At 37.6% G+C, this 18,407-nt stretch overlaps 3 protein-coding genes across 3 annotated transcripts; all 3 read left to right on the top strand.

The window, feature by feature from the left end:
- The first annotated feature begins 406 nt into the window (after positions 1-406).
- Positions 407-3,164, top strand: LOC148733660 (melanocortin receptor 4-like). Its single transcript, XM_088759174.1, has one exon. The coding sequence runs from the start codon at positions 654-656 to the stop codon at positions 1,671-1,673; it is 1,020 nt and encodes a 339-aa protein (XP_088615300.1). The 5' UTR covers positions 407-653; the 3' UTR covers positions 1,674-3,164.
- A 2,365-nt stretch (positions 3,165-5,529) lies between these two features.
- On the top strand, positions 5,530-7,310 carry LOC111346147 (melanocortin receptor 4-like). Its single transcript, XM_088755802.1, has one exon. The coding sequence runs from the start codon at positions 5,820-5,822 to the stop codon at positions 6,783-6,785; it is 966 nt and encodes a 321-aa protein (XP_088611928.1). The 5' UTR covers positions 5,530-5,819; the 3' UTR covers positions 6,786-7,310.
- A 6,400-nt stretch (positions 7,311-13,710) lies between these two features.
- On the top strand, positions 13,711-16,876 carry LOC148733661 (melanocortin receptor 3-like). Its single transcript, XM_088758858.1, has 2 exons — positions 13,711-15,985; positions 16,437-16,876. Exon 1 carries the CDS (start codon positions 14,262-14,264, stop codon positions 15,189-15,191), a length of 930 nt encoding a protein of 309 aa, XP_088614984.1. The 5' UTR covers positions 13,711-14,261; the 3' UTR covers positions 15,192-15,985; positions 16,437-16,876.
- Positions 16,877-18,407: the final 1,531 nt, after the last annotated feature.

The following is an 18,407-nucleotide window of genomic DNA, read 5'->3' on the forward strand; positions in this document are numbered from 1 at the left end:
TGATTTAACGTTAATCCAAGTTTCTAGCAATAATGCTTTGATGCTCGCTATGCGTTTTTTAATTAAATGAACCGTTGTCCGTTTGAACAAATTGTATACACAGACGAACTGTAATTTGTTCTCAACACTTTTTTTTTCTGTTTAAGGAGTATCCAAACCATCTATGAAGGACGCGTTAAAAGAAAATGCGAGTTATAATTCTGTGCTCGAGGTTCCATGTCTGTGCGGCATGGGATTTAACAGCAGATCGCAAACTAAGAGCAGTCTTTGAGTAGTCTTGTTTACTTTATATATTCATCTTCTCGTGAATGTATGAAAAAAAAAAGGTTTCGAAAAATCCCCACTATTCCTTGAATCACCTTCATCAACTCGACAAACTGCCTCAACCGAAAAGGAAACCGCATTCCTTTGGCAATCTGGCAAACCAAGCGATAGATATCTTTGATTAAAGGTAAACTGAATCGCCAGTTGTGCAGGGTGCCAGCTTTTTTCCAACTACTTAAACATTTAATCCTCCTGAATAAACATAACCTTAAGTCCAGTGAATAATTCATATGGAGAATATGCGAGCTGCGGGTAAATAACAGCAAATAGTGAAATTATCGAACCTCCTTTGAACTGCGAGGATCGCATCGTCAAGACTTCACTTGAAAATGCACATCAATATTTGCTTCACACGCCTAAAAGAACTCGTCCGCCTGGCGGAACTTCAAAATCACTTTTTGTTGTCTCTCTGTGTACTCAACTTTACATTTTGCATCATTGCCATTCTTGGAAATCTCCTCGTTATACGTGCTTTATGGAAGGCGTCAATGCCGGCGACACTGAAGGCCATGTTTTTGAACTTAGCCTTTTCTGATCTATCTGTTGGATTATTGGTTCAGCCGATGCACGGAAGTATCATTGCGGTCATATTATATAAAACTACAGACAGAGATTACGATCTCGACTTTCTCTGTCCCGTTTTCGTAACAGTGTACCTGTGGGCAGCGTACTTCTTCGCAGTGGCATCTTTCTGCTCCATTGTCACCATTGCGGTGGACAGACTACTCGCTGTTTCATTGCATCTTCGTTATCGTGAATTTGTGACAACGAAGCGTGTCCTCATTGTGTTGTTTATGCTGTGGTCGACCAGTGGATCGATAACATTGGTTTATATCTTTTTACCAAACTACAACGACATCGTAGCTGTGGTGCTGGAGGTATTGGGACTCCTTGTGACAAGTGTTGCGTATTATCGGATCTTCAAAGTTGCCCGGTATCATAAAAATAGAATAGAAGCCCAATGCCAAATTACGACGGACCTGGAAAAAATGCGAGTGAAACGGGTTAAAAGGTCGGCGTATAATGCGTTTTATGTTTATGCTGTTTTTGTCATATGTTATTTACCAAATATTTTTTGCGGAATATTGTTAGTGGCCTCCGAATTCAGTATTTCACTAATAACAGCTTTTTATGTCACAATTTTCCTTATCTATCTCAACTCGTCAGTGAATCTTGTAGTCTATTGCTGGCGTTATCGGGAGATTCGGGAAACTGTGAAAAAGATTTTAACCACATCATGCAGAAGAAAAAGAAATGCAACGATCGATTTAGCAACAACGAACTTGACAATTATCCTGCAAGAACCGAGAACAAGCTGGTTTCAAAGAAGTGAAGCAGAAATGGTATAAAATTATTTTAAGGTTTAGAATAGATTGCGATAAAATCCTGAACATGGATTGTTGAATATATTACGTGAAAAGAATTATTATGATAAACTGGAAGATTGTTATGGTGATACGATACATACGATATATAATCAATGATTTTGAAAAAAATAAAAAAATGGCTTAGATTCGTTTGCACGATTTGAAAAGGTCAATATTATCAATATTTGCTTTATGTTATAAATAAGATTAAGGCAAGGGAGATGAGATGGTCTTTTAGCTTGGTATAAACTGTCTGAATGTAAGAGTAAGAAGAAAATCACTTATCTCGAAATATCTCCCAACAAATGGAGAAAAAACTTAAACGATCATCTTAATTTTCTCCTCATTGTATTTGCTAACGAATGACTGGCTCTTAGATAATATTTTCAAAATTTTCCTTATGTTATGAATAAGATTAGGCAAGGAAAACGAGATGGTTTGTCAGCTTGGTATAAACTGTCTGAACAAGAAAGTATGAAGGAAATCATTTATCTTGAGATATCTCCCACCAAAGGGAAAAAAACTTGAACGATCATCTTAAATTTCGCATCATTGTCTTTGCTAACGAATGGCTGGCTCTTAATAGCCCATTTCCGAATTACCCTTGGCCTCATTTTCAAAACGAGTCCTGGTACTTTCATATGATAATAAGTTTTCATTCACATGCAAATTAAACTCATTTTCACAAGAGTGGTTGAGCACCAGGCCTCGTTTTGAAAAAGAGGCCAAGGGTAATTCGGAAATGGACTATAAATGGCTGAAAACATTATCAGTTACATCTCACATCTCATGCACCATTGTCATGATAATAGGGACCTTAAGAAACCACGACGGCGACGGCAACGAGGACGTGGAAAAACAACAGATCTAATTGGCAGAACAGCTCTGCACGTGCGTTTTGAAACTTTGTACATTTCTAAGCCGTCCTATACAAAACAACAACGTGAAATCGCCAAAATTTGTGTCGTCTGCGAACCGACACCGCGACGGCAAATTATTTTAATTTCCATTTGGAACTCAACGGCTTCTTTATACGTCATGCTGAGGTTGAGATGTGGCGCTGCATGAGACAGTAAGCTCCTGCAGCCATTTTTGAAACTCTAACTAAGAGTAGAAATTTTTTTTTTTAATCGAAGTCTTCCTTGGCGTCGCCGTCGTGGTTTCTTAAGGTCCCTATTGTAAGAGGGTAGCTACCACAAAATACCTAACAAATTATCCGTGCTAGATAAAACAGCTTCAATGCCCGATATGAAAGTTTCACGCTCCAGAATCAAAAACATTTTTCCTAACGAGAGCTTAGTATGCACGTTTGCATATTTTATATAGAATGTCACTGAGAATTACCCAATAGATTGAGCAGGCAAACAAAGTCATCAATTTAATTTTGACCTATTGTCTTTCTAAAGAAAGTTACCTAAATGTAAAACACAGTAGAAGACAAAACATGGGAAATAAAAATTAATCTTTATCTTTTGCTGTTGCCATCACAGTTCGATTTGGTTTTGATGTGAGACTTTCGGAATATAGCAGCTTTTTGCGATTTAATTCGGTCTCACCGATGAAAGCGTAAAATGATACAAAAAATTGATTTTGATTTAAAAAAACAAATCCTTGGACGCGTTAAATAAAAGTGTTGACCCAAGAGGTTATTGTGTCTTAAAAAATCAGTGTACACTCTTACGTGAAAACTACAGCTGTGTCCTGGGGAAATGGATTTACATGCAAGCTTTTTTTACATTTAATATGTTTTGCCACTTTATGGCCGATCTTGATACGGTCAAAAAAAGATATTGTCAGCCATAGTGTTTCCTCCGGCTGAAGAGAATATGAAGTAGACTAAGTTTTCATTGAACAAGCCTTACTTCTCGGCGGGCTTTAGGGTCAACGAGGGAAATCAAAGCGGAAGGAATGAGCAACTCTTGACAAAACCAAGTTTTCTTCCACAAAGGTTTGTCAAATATGTAAATCACATCGCATGAGCAGAGCACACGTCTTCTATAGCTTAAATTGGATTAATTGTGTACGATTGACGCATAATTTATAGCTTTACATAACTAGAAAATGGCGATTTCGTAAACATAGCATTCCCAGTTAAACATGTAGCATTTGCGCAATGTACAGTTTGCAAAAACTAGTAAACTGTGGGGAAAAATTTGGAAAATTGGTGTTTTAGATCGAGAGCTAACCTTTATGTATGTTTAAACGGTTTACCGGAACGTGACAGGAAAAAGGAAAGAGTACTTGTAAACAGATGAAGAAAAGACGTAAATTCCGCGTGGGATGTATTTCACAAGGATTATTACGCAAACTGCAAGACTGAAAGACCAAAAGTTTAAAAAAACCACGAGCCGTTTTCGGTATTGTATCCAGTTATATTAAAACTTTTCGTCTTAGCTAATAAGAGTTGAAATTTGATCCTTTTTACCAAGTTTTGATTCAATATCAAAGTGAAAAATCTTTCCCTTTTTCATTTTTAGTCATGCAGTTGAAATAACGGTCCAAAAAACAACGGTCTGAAAAACTGCTTTATTTGAATAAAAAATTCTAAACAATGATAATAAAAATAAAACCTGAAAGAGAATAAATCATTTAAATGTTACAGATCAATCACGATAAACAGCTACAGAGGGCCAAAGTTTGTAATGGCTGATATCAGGAGCCCACGTGTTCCTGCCGATAATGGACTGTTACAAACTTTTCGCCATGCTAAAATTCTCTTTGTCACTGCTTTTAAAGGAAACCAGACTGCATATGAGGCTCAGAATTTTCGAACACTTTAGAATTCAACAGCTTTGATTTGAAATTAGCTCAAAATATTTCGATCCTTTAGCAAAAATTGTGTGGGCTGTAGATGATAACAGATCACCAAAGGCAGATGGGTACTCAAGCTCGTCTCCAACAGAAATCCAGTATAACGCTTTATACATTTGAATTCAGTGTGAGCAGTAAGTTCTCTACGTATGATGCACGATCCTTCGCAGTAGATAGTGCTATTTTTGCAATAGCGAAAATCAGACCTGAAAAAAATCAGGCCTGTACGAGATTCGAACCACTGACCTCTGCGATACTATTGCAGCGCTCTACCAATTGAGCTAACAAGCCAACTGGGAGCAGGCCGTTTGGTTGATTCGTAATAAACCCGTGATGATAAATCGGATACAATGAATATATGAAATTCATATATTTTGAACTGCGGTATTAAATACGTATGAAGGATCGTGCATCTTACGTATTTCATACCGCAGTTCAAAATATATGAACTTCATATATTCATTGTATCCAATAAGTTCTCTGTTGTTTAATTGGTACGAAGAGAATCCATTTTTCTTTCTCAATAAAGGAAGGTCAAACTTTCTCTGAGATCACCCAATATTGAGAAAAATGGTAGTACAAATTTTGGCCTACTCGCACGTAGCCTTGGCAATTTGTTAAAGGAATCGGTAGTTAATCATTGTGGTTGACCTCATTATGCATCAGAAAGTGTTTACTTTGCCGCATTGTCTCTCTGATATAAGTCGCGATTATCCAGCGCGATGGTGTGCTGTTGAAGGTGTATGTGCGAATTGATGCGTAATAAGTGAGCTCGAGAAAAAACGAAACGTGATCAATCAGGCCATAGAAATTCTGATTAATATGTTTCCAACGTAAAAACTCCAGGAAACGGAAGAATGTTTTAATCATTTTTTAAAATTAACATGCCTATGTAATAGCTGCACGGCTACATGTAGTGTGTACATGTATGCCCACTCAAATTGCCGCTAAGTAGGCATTTCTTTCGGCAGATCTGTGGCAGTATTTTTATTATTTCAACTGCTTGCTATAATCTCTTTGTGCTAAGAAAATGTCAAAATCAATAAATAAATAAATGAAATAAAAAATTGTTATGTGAGTTTTCTGTTTTTCGTGACATTTGCGCGCTACGTGCCATTTGAACACCATCGAACGCAGGTGAAAAAACACGACGTCAGATTTAAGTGAATTTTTCTCTTCGCATCAAGGAGCCTGGATTTAAGCAATCAAAGCCACTGGCGAAAGAGGAAAGTATTCAGTTCGTTCTTCTTTTTTTTATGAAACTTTTAATCAGACTGAAATTCTAGGTAACTGATGTTATGTTATAAGTAGCGTTAAATGGTATTTACAGACATGGTGGTTCACTTGTGTAACGAAAAACTGGAAGACTACGTAAAACTTCTTCATTTTCATTGGCGTTTCGTGCTTGTGGTTTGTGTTTTGAACCTATCATTCGCTGTGGTCGCAGTTCTGGGTAATGTCCTCGTCATACGGGCCCTGATGAAAGCAAAGACGATATCAGCTACTTTACGACCACTTTTCTTGAGCCTAGCTGTTTCAGATCTCACTGTTGGATTATTTGCGCAGCTAATGGTTGGTGTTGTTATGGCTGTTATGTTGCAAATGTCTGCTGGTGGAAATTTCAACCCTGACTCATTTTGTCCTTTTATTGTGACCATATCTCAACTCTCTTTGTATGGGCTGGTGACTGCATCTGTTCTATCGGTCGCAGCCATAGCAATCGACAGGCTCCTTGCGGTGTCGCTTCATCTACGATACCGAGAACTAGTCACGCCAAGACGAACTATCATTGTCGTTACTTTATCTTGGATTTCCAGTGGTATTATTGCCAGCATTTACATGTTTCTTCCCAACTACAATGACATCGTGGGAGTTTTTATGGAAGTATTAGTGCTTCTTGTGACAGCAATTGCTTATTGTCGAATCTACAAGGTTGTGCTTTATCATCGAAATCAAATACAAAGTCAGATCTCACATCAAGAGGCAATTGAGTTTGCTCGAGAGAAACGATCGAGCCTAAATACCTTTTGTGTATTCGCGGTCTTGCTAGCTTGTTATCTCCCAGACTTATGTTGTGGTATCTTGATTTTAGCTGAAGAATCTCGAAGGCAATTTCTGATTGCGTTCCACGCATCAGGCTTCTTGGTATTTCTTAATTCTTCAATTAATCCCGTGATCTATTATTGGCGATATCAAGAGATTCGTAGGATCATGAAAAACACTGTGAGATCGTGTATTCGACGGAATTTCGTGATGAGGCAGTGCCGTATTTCTTCACTCTAGCCCCTGAATGTGATAGAGAATACAAACTTTTCTCATTATTCTAGAAACCACTGTTCAGACCTTGAAATTAAGAAAATTTCAAATTAATGTGAACTAATCGAGTAACCGAGGGAGTATGCAGGATTAGCGGTTGGGAGAATCAGCCTTTAAAAATTGCCGTCAAAGGAGCTACCTAACGTCGACATTTGCATTCTTCAAGTGAACTTTAAGTCGAGTTTTTTCGCTTCCTTCTATAATTAGAATATGTGTGAGTTCATCGTCCTTAATGATCGAGAAAATGCATGAAAAAAAAAAAAAAAGATTATTATATACTGTTGCTAAAGAGAACGAGCATGAGAAAAAGAGATTAAACGATGCCCTGTCGCTAATGAGAGCGTGTGAAAGAGAGAGGATGAGGATATGTGCAGCACGCAAGAAACAGTTAATTTTGAGATCTATAACTAAATCGCACGGTATGTTATCGGAGCCAGCTCTCGTTGTTGATCTAAATTGCAACAGCCATCAATAAAGTCTTTTTTAACCTGATCAAGAGTGCTACACTTTCCTCAGCCATCCTTGTCCTTACTTGGTTTATCAGAGCCTTGATTGTGTTTTTCAATGTTACCAAAGTAATAATTTTTAAGACATTTACATCACTTACAATCCTTGTTTAAAAAGGATCAAAGCCATATTTTTTCTCCTTTCCTTATTCTTATTTCGTTTGTGTCATTATATCTCACTAAACTAGTATTTTGTAGCAGGGTAATTTTGGTTTTCAGCAACAGAGTTGATGATGTAAATTGGCCACCATCAAAGCTGACGTTTCGAACGTTAACCCTTCGTCAGAGCGTTACCCTTTGCATAAGGCCTTGGTTATTCGCTCTGACGAAGAGCTAACGATAGAAACGTCAGCTTTGAAAATCACCGTGAGAGTAAAATGTTTTGCTCACAAACACAAAACATCAGGCCACTGCGTAATCATTTACAATTCGAGTCAATCTTTGCCATGTTTAGCCTACCTTGCCCCTACCTGGTTCAACCGCCCCCCAGTTAGCTCAATTGGTTAGAGAGCCGGATTGTGTTGTGCGGGAGGTCGAGGGGTTCGAGTCCCGGCCGGACCAATACTCATGGTCTTAAAATAACTGAGGAGAATTTGCTACCCTTCTGTAATATCAAGAAATGGATAGATATTCTAGTCTTCTCGGATAAGGATGAATAAACCGTAGGCCCCGTCTCCTGCAGGATTAGGGGTAGGAGACGTTAATTTCCCACGCACGAGATTACTGTGTCGTGGATGTCCTCCTCAAACCATTTTAAAGCTACTTCCTCAAACTATTTTAAAGCTGCTTTTGAAAAATTCGAAGTTGCAAACTTTGGCAACTGTAGGCAGGAAAAAGGAACATGCAATTACTCGCATCCTAATTTTCCCATATGGTAATCTGAAAGTTGAAGTTTCATAAAGCATTTTCTAAATGTGAAATTTGCAACTCTATCTCTTTAATTCTGTCCGCCTTATAGACGAAAATGTAAATGTAACAAAGTCAGGTTTAACACGCGAACGCTCTAAAATTTATTTACGCTACGGTTGATCATGGTAGCTATAAGGAACAAAATAAATATTTGACGTTTTGTTGTGTAGTATCGCTGAGTATTTGATGTTTTGTTGTGTAGTATCGCTGAGTACTTTTACGAGTTGTGCCGTATTTTGACGAGCCCATAGGGCCAGTCAAAATACAGACAACGAGTATTAATCACCGTAAGTGAAAAGAATGCGAAAGCCATGAGAAAACTGTGCCTGCAAAACACAAAAAATGTAACTGGGATCGTAAAAAAAGAAATCGCTAAGTGGGTATGCCGCAGTAACAGTAAAGCTGACTTGTTAATGCCGTGTTAAACTTAAACAACTGTGTTTTTAGCCTGTTAAGAGGGAGATAGAGTGTTAAAGAGATAACGTTGCATTCTAGTCTAAACACCAGCAACTGCAATAATATTTTTTTGCCATGTAGTCCTAAAACTGAAAAATCATTAAGAATAGCAGTAGTACTAGTCACGCACTGCGAACGAGCTCAAAAGAATTTCCTTTTCGGATATCTGAAAATTTTCGGCAAAGGATCGGAGAAATTTTGAGACTCTTCTGGTAAGCTAGAGATTCTCAATGTAGTTAATTGGTAGCCGTAAAACGGCGTGAAAATTGACAAATTTTAACCAATTGTCGTCAAAAAAGTTAACCGATGAAACTATTTCCGGTGACAACAATAGAATGATATTAACCGTTAGCCATAAATAGATCTTTGTTTTACTGTTAGCCGTAAAAGCCATCACCCCACTGAGAACATCAATGATCTGGAAATTGAAGTTCAATAGATTGTTCTAAGTACCCAATTTCGGAGAGATCAAAGGCGAAATGCGATTACATTTATGTGAAACATGCTTTTGGGGAATGATAAAATATCCCTCTCCGCAAACAAACTTTAAAAATAAAATTATAATGTATAAAATGTATAATTTTTCTTTTTGAAGTTTTGCTCAAACTTCAGATATTTTTTTAGACATTTCTTAAATCTTATTCAATGCTATTTTCCAGTTATTGCTAAGCACCACCAAACTATGAAATATGGAGCGACAAATTCTCTATTATCATTGATCATTGCATATTTCTCATCAGTTTGACCCTTAGCGTTTAGAATAGATATGTTAATTTCAATCTAATTGCTATCCACTTTGTTGGATGGCTGTTAAATCTTCAAGAGCGTTCAATTTTCTAAAGCCAAAGCTCGAATAACTGGACTGATAACAAAACTCGGCCACCTCAAAGTGTTTAGAATTTGAAACTTAAGTTCTCTCGAACTTCTTTTGGCTGTCACCAGCTGCAACTAGTAATGAGACATCTATTTAGCCAAGTGATTAACTTGACAGCAATTAGAATTTAATATTCACCTTCAATATTCTTTGCGCTTTTTGATTGGAAGAATGATGATTTAAAGCATGAAAAATAATTGATGGAATATCCACAAAACCGCCCAATATTCGTCTAACCATTTATTTTGCTCTTTACTGATCCTGACATTAACTTGGATCGATCATTACGGTAAGGCTATCGAAAATCTATCAACTAACTCGATCTTAATTTAACCTACTTACTGTCGAAAGATGGGAGTGTTCACCCAGAGGAGTATGTAAGACTTGTCGATATTTGATGTACAATAAATCCGGCTCTACGTGTTCTAAAAGTGACGTTTTCTCCTATGGCTTTTTCTGGTTTGCCTTCTCTATTCTTACTTTGTGATTTCAGCGACCCTAGAGAAGGTACTATCATGAAACGTCTAGCATTCCTTGATTTTGCAGTGGGTTGGGTTGCATGTACGGCTCATGTGAGATGTTATCAATTTTTCTGAGTAAGGGAGCGGATTAAGATTTTCAACTTTAGTTTTATCTCCCTTTACTGTAACTTTATCTCAGGTCTTGTGACCGCACCTTGCTTTTCTATGGCGGCCATTGCGCTTGACAGGCTTCTGGCAGTATCCTCAAATCTTCTGTACCAGGAGATTGTGGGGTCCTTAGCGGTCGAGCTGGCTCGATTTTTTTCGTGCCCCCGGTCTCAACTGATATTTTTGGTGTGTTCATGGAAGTATTGTCACTTTTTTTTGTAACATTGTCGCTTAATTTCACTGTTTTGATTAAGTATGTAAAGTTGAATCCTATTTTTATTTGTTCTGTATTTTTTTCATTGACTGGTTTTTTAACTTGATTTTTTAAAGTTCAAACATTTGTTTTTGGCAAAGAGTCGAGGAACTGGGCTGATAAAAGAAAGTTAGCTGTCCCTGAGTGTTAAGGGTTTGAAACTTAAATACTTTTGTCTCGGCTTATTCTGAATAGCGTTTAGAAGAAATATGTTAATTTTCACCGTATTACTATCCACTATGTTGGATGGCTGGTACATTTTCCAGCGTGTTCAGTCTGTTCTATGGCCAAAGCTCGAATAACTGAAGTGATGCCATTGAAAATTTGGCTGCCCCAAAGTGTTTAAAATTTGAAATTAAAGTATTCTCGAACTTCTTTTAGCCATAGCTAGCTACAACCAGCAATTAAGACATCTATTCAGCCAAGTGCACAACTTGACAGCAATTAGAGGCTGAAGTTCACCTGCAAGATTCGTTTGCACTTTTTGATTGGAAGAAGAACTGAACTGATGAAACGATATCAGCCTTCCCAAAATGTTAAGAATTTGAAACTTAAACACTGTAATGTCCTAAAATTCTCTCCCTTGTCACTTCCTGTCACCAGCAATAGAAACATCTACTCAGCCGAGTATTGAACTTGAGAGTTATTAAAATCTGTACATGCATACACCTGCGAGATTCCCATACGCATTTGATTGGAAGCGTTAGAATGATAATTCGAGAGGCATTGAAAATTCGAATGAAACCGTTCACTATTTTAATGGCGCGTATTCGACTCTCTCAAAAGCTGAAACATCATTAAAGATCGAGTTTTTCAGTTAGGCCCCGAAAATATCTCAGTTAGAAATGAAATGGCTGATCTTAGTAATCAGAAATTTAAGGAGTATGCACTTGCGAGATTCCCATGCGCCTTTTGACTGGAAGAGTTAGATTTGTAATTTGAGAGGCATTGCAAATTCGATTGAAACCGTCCACTATTCTTTATCTAGAAGTAGTTGACAGGCGCGTAGCGTCCTCTACGCATATACGCATGTGCGTACTTGAAGTGACCCAAAAAATTTGAAAACAATGTTGTGTTTGCGCCAAGTTTGCTCAAAATAAGGGCAAGACGCTTTCTTCTTTGCTTGTATTCACACAACTCTTTCAAAAAAGAAATAAAGAACGCAGTATTTTTCGCTCAGTTTACCTAGGTTTCTGCATCATATTTACTTGTGCGTACTTGAAAAAATGACCACGCTACTTCCCTGGCTGATCTTTGTAATTAGAAATTCAAGGAGCATTCAAAATTTCGTAAGGAAATTTCATTCAGGCTTTTTGCGTTTTAAACTTCAAATTTTCTCCGGAGATCGTTCTGGAAAAATCTTTTTGTGATTCTCGCTTTGTAGAAGGGAAATTCGATGCCAGCATCATCATCATCATTATCATCATCATCATCATCATCATGTTTATTTGTTCAAGCAGGTTGAATTTATTGGCAACTGTATAAGCTGATGTGGACCTGCTGTTTTCCCACCCAACTCACCCCAGGGGAGGACATCCAGCACACAGTAATCTCGTGCGTGGGAAATTAACGTCTCTTACCCCTTACCCTTTAAGAGACGGGACCTCCGGCTTTACGTCCTATCCGAGAAGACGAAACAATGTGAGTGAAGTGTCTTGCTTAAGGACTCAACGTTAAGCCCCAGCCAGGACTTGAACCCGGGCCGTTTAACCCAGAGTCCAGCGCACTGACCACTGGACTACTCACGCTTCACATTAAAGAAGAGGTTAAACATTCTTGCATTCTATGATTTTGCCGCGTGTTTAGTTGTACAGCTAATGCGGGAAGTTTTGATTCTATGGATTCTGAATAAGGGCGCTGATTATCCATTTGACATTCATGCAAGTTGATTGTGACTTTATCTCGGGCCTCGCTGTATTTCCAGGTAACCACGCATCTTGATATAGTCGATGGCGGCAATTGCACTCAATAGGCTTCGCGTAATCTCCCCACATCTTCGGTACTTAGGAAATTGTGACAACAAAACCGTCATGTGAATGAGCAGTTATCGCTACGCCGTTTACTTTGGGCAGGTGTGTTTATGAAGGTATTGTCGCTTTTTTGTATCAGGCGTTATCTAGTAACGGATCTACAAAGTGATGCGACCCTTTAAAAACAAATAGATTTGTGAGAATAAAAAAATTGGTGGCGTAAAATTAAAACACAGAAATGAAGCAGAATAACTGTACGCGATCGTACGCGTAGACTATTATCTAACAGTTGGAACTCTTGGTCATAAGTTAGCGCTGAAATTGTTTGCGTAAGGTTCGTGTGCAATATTTGTCCTAACTTTCCCACTAAGAAAAATAAATGAGGACATTTGAACTCAAAGTACGGCATACACTAGTGTCAGGAGATAAACACGGAATAAATATTACTTGGGAGATTATTCTTAATCTTATTTAAGTAATTCCGTCAAAGTGACCGTTCAATTAGATAGATAGATAGATAGATAGATAGATAGTTTAGATGATAGTTTATTAGAATATCGAGCATGGCAGTCCGTAGACTGAATTGCGTTACAATTACTTAGAACTTACAATTTTGGCGATGATAACACAAACAAGCCGTCGGGAATCAGTTAAGGTTGACCGCAACCGCTAAATAGAGCTGAAAATTACCGTAATGAACGGAAATCATTCCGGAACTTTGTCAACAGGCCGTTAGTTCAGAATGACCGCATAAGACGTTGCCACTTTTAAAATACAGGTTCTGCATAAAATGTTTGCAGCTTTTCTGTTTCTATGATGAAAGAACACTTTTTTGAAAGCCAAACCATTTCTCCCTAATCTATGATAAAAGCTCTCTCCTTTCATTAATATGGCCATTAATGGTTTGTTTTTAGAATACTGTTTAGCGAAATAACAGAGATACACTTGAAATATATGAAGCCAACATTCATTCATACAACATTTTCAATATTTTTAGTTTAGACAAGTACCCACAGGAAATATGTAAAAGATCATAAATTTATAGAATCCTATACAAATATGTTTATTTTCTATTCTGTTTTAAATTGACAACAAAGGACTATTGCTGATTGAAATACATCCATTGCGAATAGGATTGGACTGTCTCAAACTTATGCTAATGCAATCTAATAAATAAGTGATTAGTTGGCGTCTTTGTGAGCAGGTGCATCAAAAATGTCATGCCTGATGGCATGATGCTAAAAAAAGGAAGTCTTGAAGACTCTCAGCATAATTGCTCGGATAATTACAGAAATAGGTGTGCTGTAATTGGTCAACGATGACGTCATTCCATGTTATGATCACCCTTTGTGAGGTGACTACAATGGTAAAACACCTTTTAATTTTCCGAATAGAAAGCGATCGTATAATTTTGATAAGACAACTTTTTTACTCCCCATACTAGGCGAGTATTTTCATTTGATGAATCGGATGTTAAATGATGATCAAATTTGTTATGGGGATATTCGACCACGCTGACTACAACCTGTGAATAATTAGTGAAAATTAATTTACCACTAATTTTTTTTAAAAACCATAAACTGCCCAAGGACGTTTGCCAAAGGCCGGATTTTCCGTGCCTTTGAATTGATGTTGTGCCATCCAAAGGCGTGTACTTAGAAAGTTTTTGGTACTCTATTCACAGCTAAGCAGATAGCTCTGACAGATACCCACTCGTCTTTTGTTTAATAAAAATACAAGTTACTTTTAAAGCGGCATCAAATATCCGCTCTCCATTTTCGGAGAATCGGCAGAATTAAGTTATTCCTATTTGTTTTTATTTCCGCGGCGACTGAGTCGGAGAGTAATGGCGTCTCTTTTCTGCGAAAAAAGGTTGGAAGAAAATATGAAACTCCTGTCTCTTCATTGGAATTTCATGATTATATTTTGTGTCCTGAACTTGATGTTTTCCGTTTTAACATGTCTTGCAAATCTCTTCGTTGTTCGTGCTCTAAGGAAGGCATCCTCGATACCTGCAAATCTGAAGAAATTGTTCCTGAGTCTTGCTGTGTCAGATTTCGCTGTTGGAATGATTCCTCAGCTGATGTTTGGAGTCATTGTTGCGGTAATGTTGCACAGAAACGCAAACGGAGATCAGTTCTTTGACTTGTGTCCAACCAGCTTTATTTTGCTCTATTTCTTTTTCTTTCTGTTGGCTTCCGCCTCGTTCATGACCATTACAGCCATCGCTATGGACAGGTACCTGGCAGTTTCTCTTCATCTCCGATATCAGGAACACGTCACTTCTGACCGAATAGTGTTAGTGTTGATATCTTTATGGGTAACAAGCGTTGTCACCGCTACACTATTTGTGTCACTTCCAAACAAAAGTCATGTGATGGCCGTGATTCTTGAAGCTGTTGGATTTCTTTTGACAACCGTAGCATACACCAGAATCTGCAAGGCCGTGAGATATCATCACAAAAGAATTCAAAGCCAATCGCGAGAGGGTGGCCATCGATTAAAAGTATTTATCCGTGAGCAGAGGGCAGCCATCAATTCTTTGTTTGTCTATGTTGTTTTCGTGGCTTGTTACACCCCACAATTATGCTGCATGATTTTGTTATTAACTGACAATACTTCAATATCTTATTTAGCCGCCAATCATGTATCCCTTTTCTTGGTTATTCTAAATTCTTTGTTAAACCCAATGGTTTACTGCTGGCGATATAAGGAAATTCGCGTGCACTTGATAAACACGATGAAGAAACTCTTACGCTTGGATGACTTAGAATAATTTTAATCCACGAGAGAATCGAAACGCTGAGCAGTCGTCTAACAGTCACAAAGGAGAAGCAACATTCCATTTCAGAGTCCATTATTTTATAACATATCACTTATTCCAGAATTAGCAAAATTAGAAGAAAGATAAAGAACTGACTTGAAATTTTTTTCGCATATTTCGCCCTGACGAGCATATCATGGTCAGTTTCTATTAGGGACTAGACGGCTTTAAAGACAAATGAACAAACACATCCCAACTACGTCTGAGCATTTCTATGGTGATATCGTATTTCGAGAGCAGCTGATGTGAAATCTTTGAGGACACAAAAACCAATGCAAAATTTTGTTGAATTAGCTTCGATATGTACCTTTGTACCTTTTTCAAACGCTTCCCTTTAATCTCTTTCTTTTATCTTTACTGAAAAAATGGTTTTACAAATACAGGATACTAAGATATGATGTTAATTTCTCACATTACAGTACAAATACTGTAATGAAACAACATATCTTAAAAACTCGGTAACAGACAGATAAAAAAACTAAGACATTTTTTTGTCCAAATTTTATACTTTTGTACATTCATATCCTTGGAATCTATATAAACCTTGTTCCACCTTCTCGTTGACGAGAACGAATTGACAGTGGTACCCAATCATTGACAGAGATCATTATTCCGCCGTCTGACTGCGATGGGTGATGTTTGGCCTTTGAGAACGTTAGACCGAATCCTAAGAAGCTGCTGTCTTTCACTTGATGCTCATCATCATCATCATCACCTTACGCAATGTCAGGAACAAATTCATCAAGGTAAAAATTGCTTACAGCTACAAAATTTCCAAGTCGCGCAACAATGGCCCCTAAATTATGGTACTAAATCGTAAGATCGACACTTTCATACGACTTATTTTCCTCATTATAAGGAACACAGCTCGCTCCCCTTCAGAAGCGCTTCGCTTTGGTATAAACTGGGAATTCGGCGACTTCATAACACTTTATGGGAATCCTGACGAAAGTTCCGCGGGAAACGTTACTGCCTCGTCTACGAGAAGCTCTTAATGACGAGCCTTGTCCATGCTTGATTGTAAGGTTGACTCCACGCGCGCAGTACTTTTTTATGTCATAAAGAATACACTAACTTTTGGTTCCAATTGGACCGAGATGTCGAGGCGTCGTCTTTTTGTTTCTTTCTTGATGTGTTAATAGTAATTTTTGTAGCGAAAAAGTCAATTGTTAATTTTAGCATTTTCATTCTTCACAGATGATATACAGAAGTGAACGTGCATGAACGTGCTTGGATATAAATTTTATCTTTGAGAGTAATGTTGACTGAATTATTTCTCACTCGCATATCACCCACTCGTGAGGGATTCTACATATCAAGAAGAAACGATAAATCCGTCTCCATTAGCGGGCAAGTAGAGCTTTGTTCATCACATAGCTATCGTGAAATACTAAAATCAAAGACAGTTTGAAAGAGCCATTCAGAAGGGGTAGATGTAGTGATCTGGCATGCAAAACTCGGGTAAATACTTTTCAGTGTTTGACTTGTAGGCAAAGTAAGTTTTACCAATATTCGCTTTTTCTCTGACATAAAATAGTTGAGCCAACTACAGTAATGTGGATAATGTATTGGAGAAATTCTGGCATTGTTCAAAAATATTTACTTAATAAATGTACGTCTTCAAGTTGCCACATTCATGTCAATAGTTTGTGTCATTTTCTGGCTGTAATTTATCATTGTCATACACACAAGATACCACTCTGACGTCATTCATTATCTTGGAATATGTTTTTTTTTTTTTTTTCGGAAACCCCGCGATTACCTGATAAGACACAGTGCTTGTAACAGAGATCTTTCTTTCATTGCTTCGTGTTTTGAAGGCAGAGAGCGAAAGCTAAAAAATACTCGGCCGCATAGAACTGTTAAAAGCCAGACAGCTTTCATATTTTGTTCGGTGCATGAAGCGTTCTCATCTGTTTACCACCGGTGCGTGATACAGGATCCTAGTTATGGAGGTGATTAAAATCCATTCTCCATCTTCAATACAAGAGGCCACATTTGAATTTAATCTGTGACAAGTTGTGACAGGTTGAGTAGAGACTTCGGTAGACAATCATTCTTAAAGGTTGGGTTTTACGTTCTTCATTTAAAAGTAATTTACTGCTCCTTTACATGAATAATGTTACAACCTTTAAAAAAACAGTTCTTCTACAGCGTTCCTTCCAAAATTGATTTATCTCTGACTTGAATTTGCTCGTAAATCCTTGACTGCTGTACATCTGCGAAACTCTCAACCGGACACTTCCTAGCAGATTGTCATTTACAGTTTTTTAAAAAAACATAACTAGGTGAGAACTTCGTTTCCGGGCAACCATTTTAAAAAGTTGATATTTGAATCGGAACTTTGTGACAAGGGATATGAAACAAAAATCATATGTTGATAACAACGATATTGAAAAAGTGTCACACAAGAATCAAATCAACATTTTCCTTTCATTTACCGAATATATGAAATAAATTAAAGCCCCCTCAGGCGATCAAAACAAAACTGAGATGTACTGTATGGAAGTCCTTAATCGGATCTTGCTGGACAGTTCGAATCCTACTAATCGACAAGATGTTTTTTTTTTATCTTCGGAGCATCGATTGCTGTCAATAGCTGACTTCTGCTGTTTTTGTTTGGACGAAGAACTCACTTGAACTGTTACCTATTGGTTAAGAGTTAATTACTTGCATCTGTTCGAAAGGAAGTGATAATTTCATAGCCCTGACCTTATTGATCGATTATAAGACCAGGTAGAACGACCTTTTGTTGGCTGCACCATATCGCGTGAAATTGGCAAATGATACATGTTTAGCATGTTTGAAGAAGTATCGTGCGGATTTATTTTATAAAAAATTGCAATATGTCAGTATTTGTTCTGCTATTTACTTATACCTTATGTAAACCTCAAATTTGCATAGATCGCCTCAAGAAATTTGACTTGAGGTTGACTCGAGTTCTAAGTCCGTTATCTCACCATAGGGTTTCAACTTTATACTAAAAAAGCCCATTTTCTTCTTTTTGCAGAGAGATATCGAAGAACCTTAATTCAACCATTCTATTTTTCACGGTATTGTCCAACGAATGTATTCATACAGTTCTCCTGTGGTTACACACTTCAACGGGCACAGAACATTCAAAGACCATGTTTAAAGGCAGCAGGAACTCGACCTGTTTACAGAGCA

The sequence above is a fragment of the Stylophora pistillata genome, chromosome 4 (assembly GCF_964205215.1).
Source record: "Stylophora pistillata chromosome 4, jaStyPist1.2, whole genome shotgun sequence".
In the NCBI taxonomy this organism is placed as follows: domain Eukaryota; kingdom Metazoa; phylum Cnidaria; class Anthozoa; order Scleractinia; family Pocilloporidae; genus Stylophora; species Stylophora pistillata.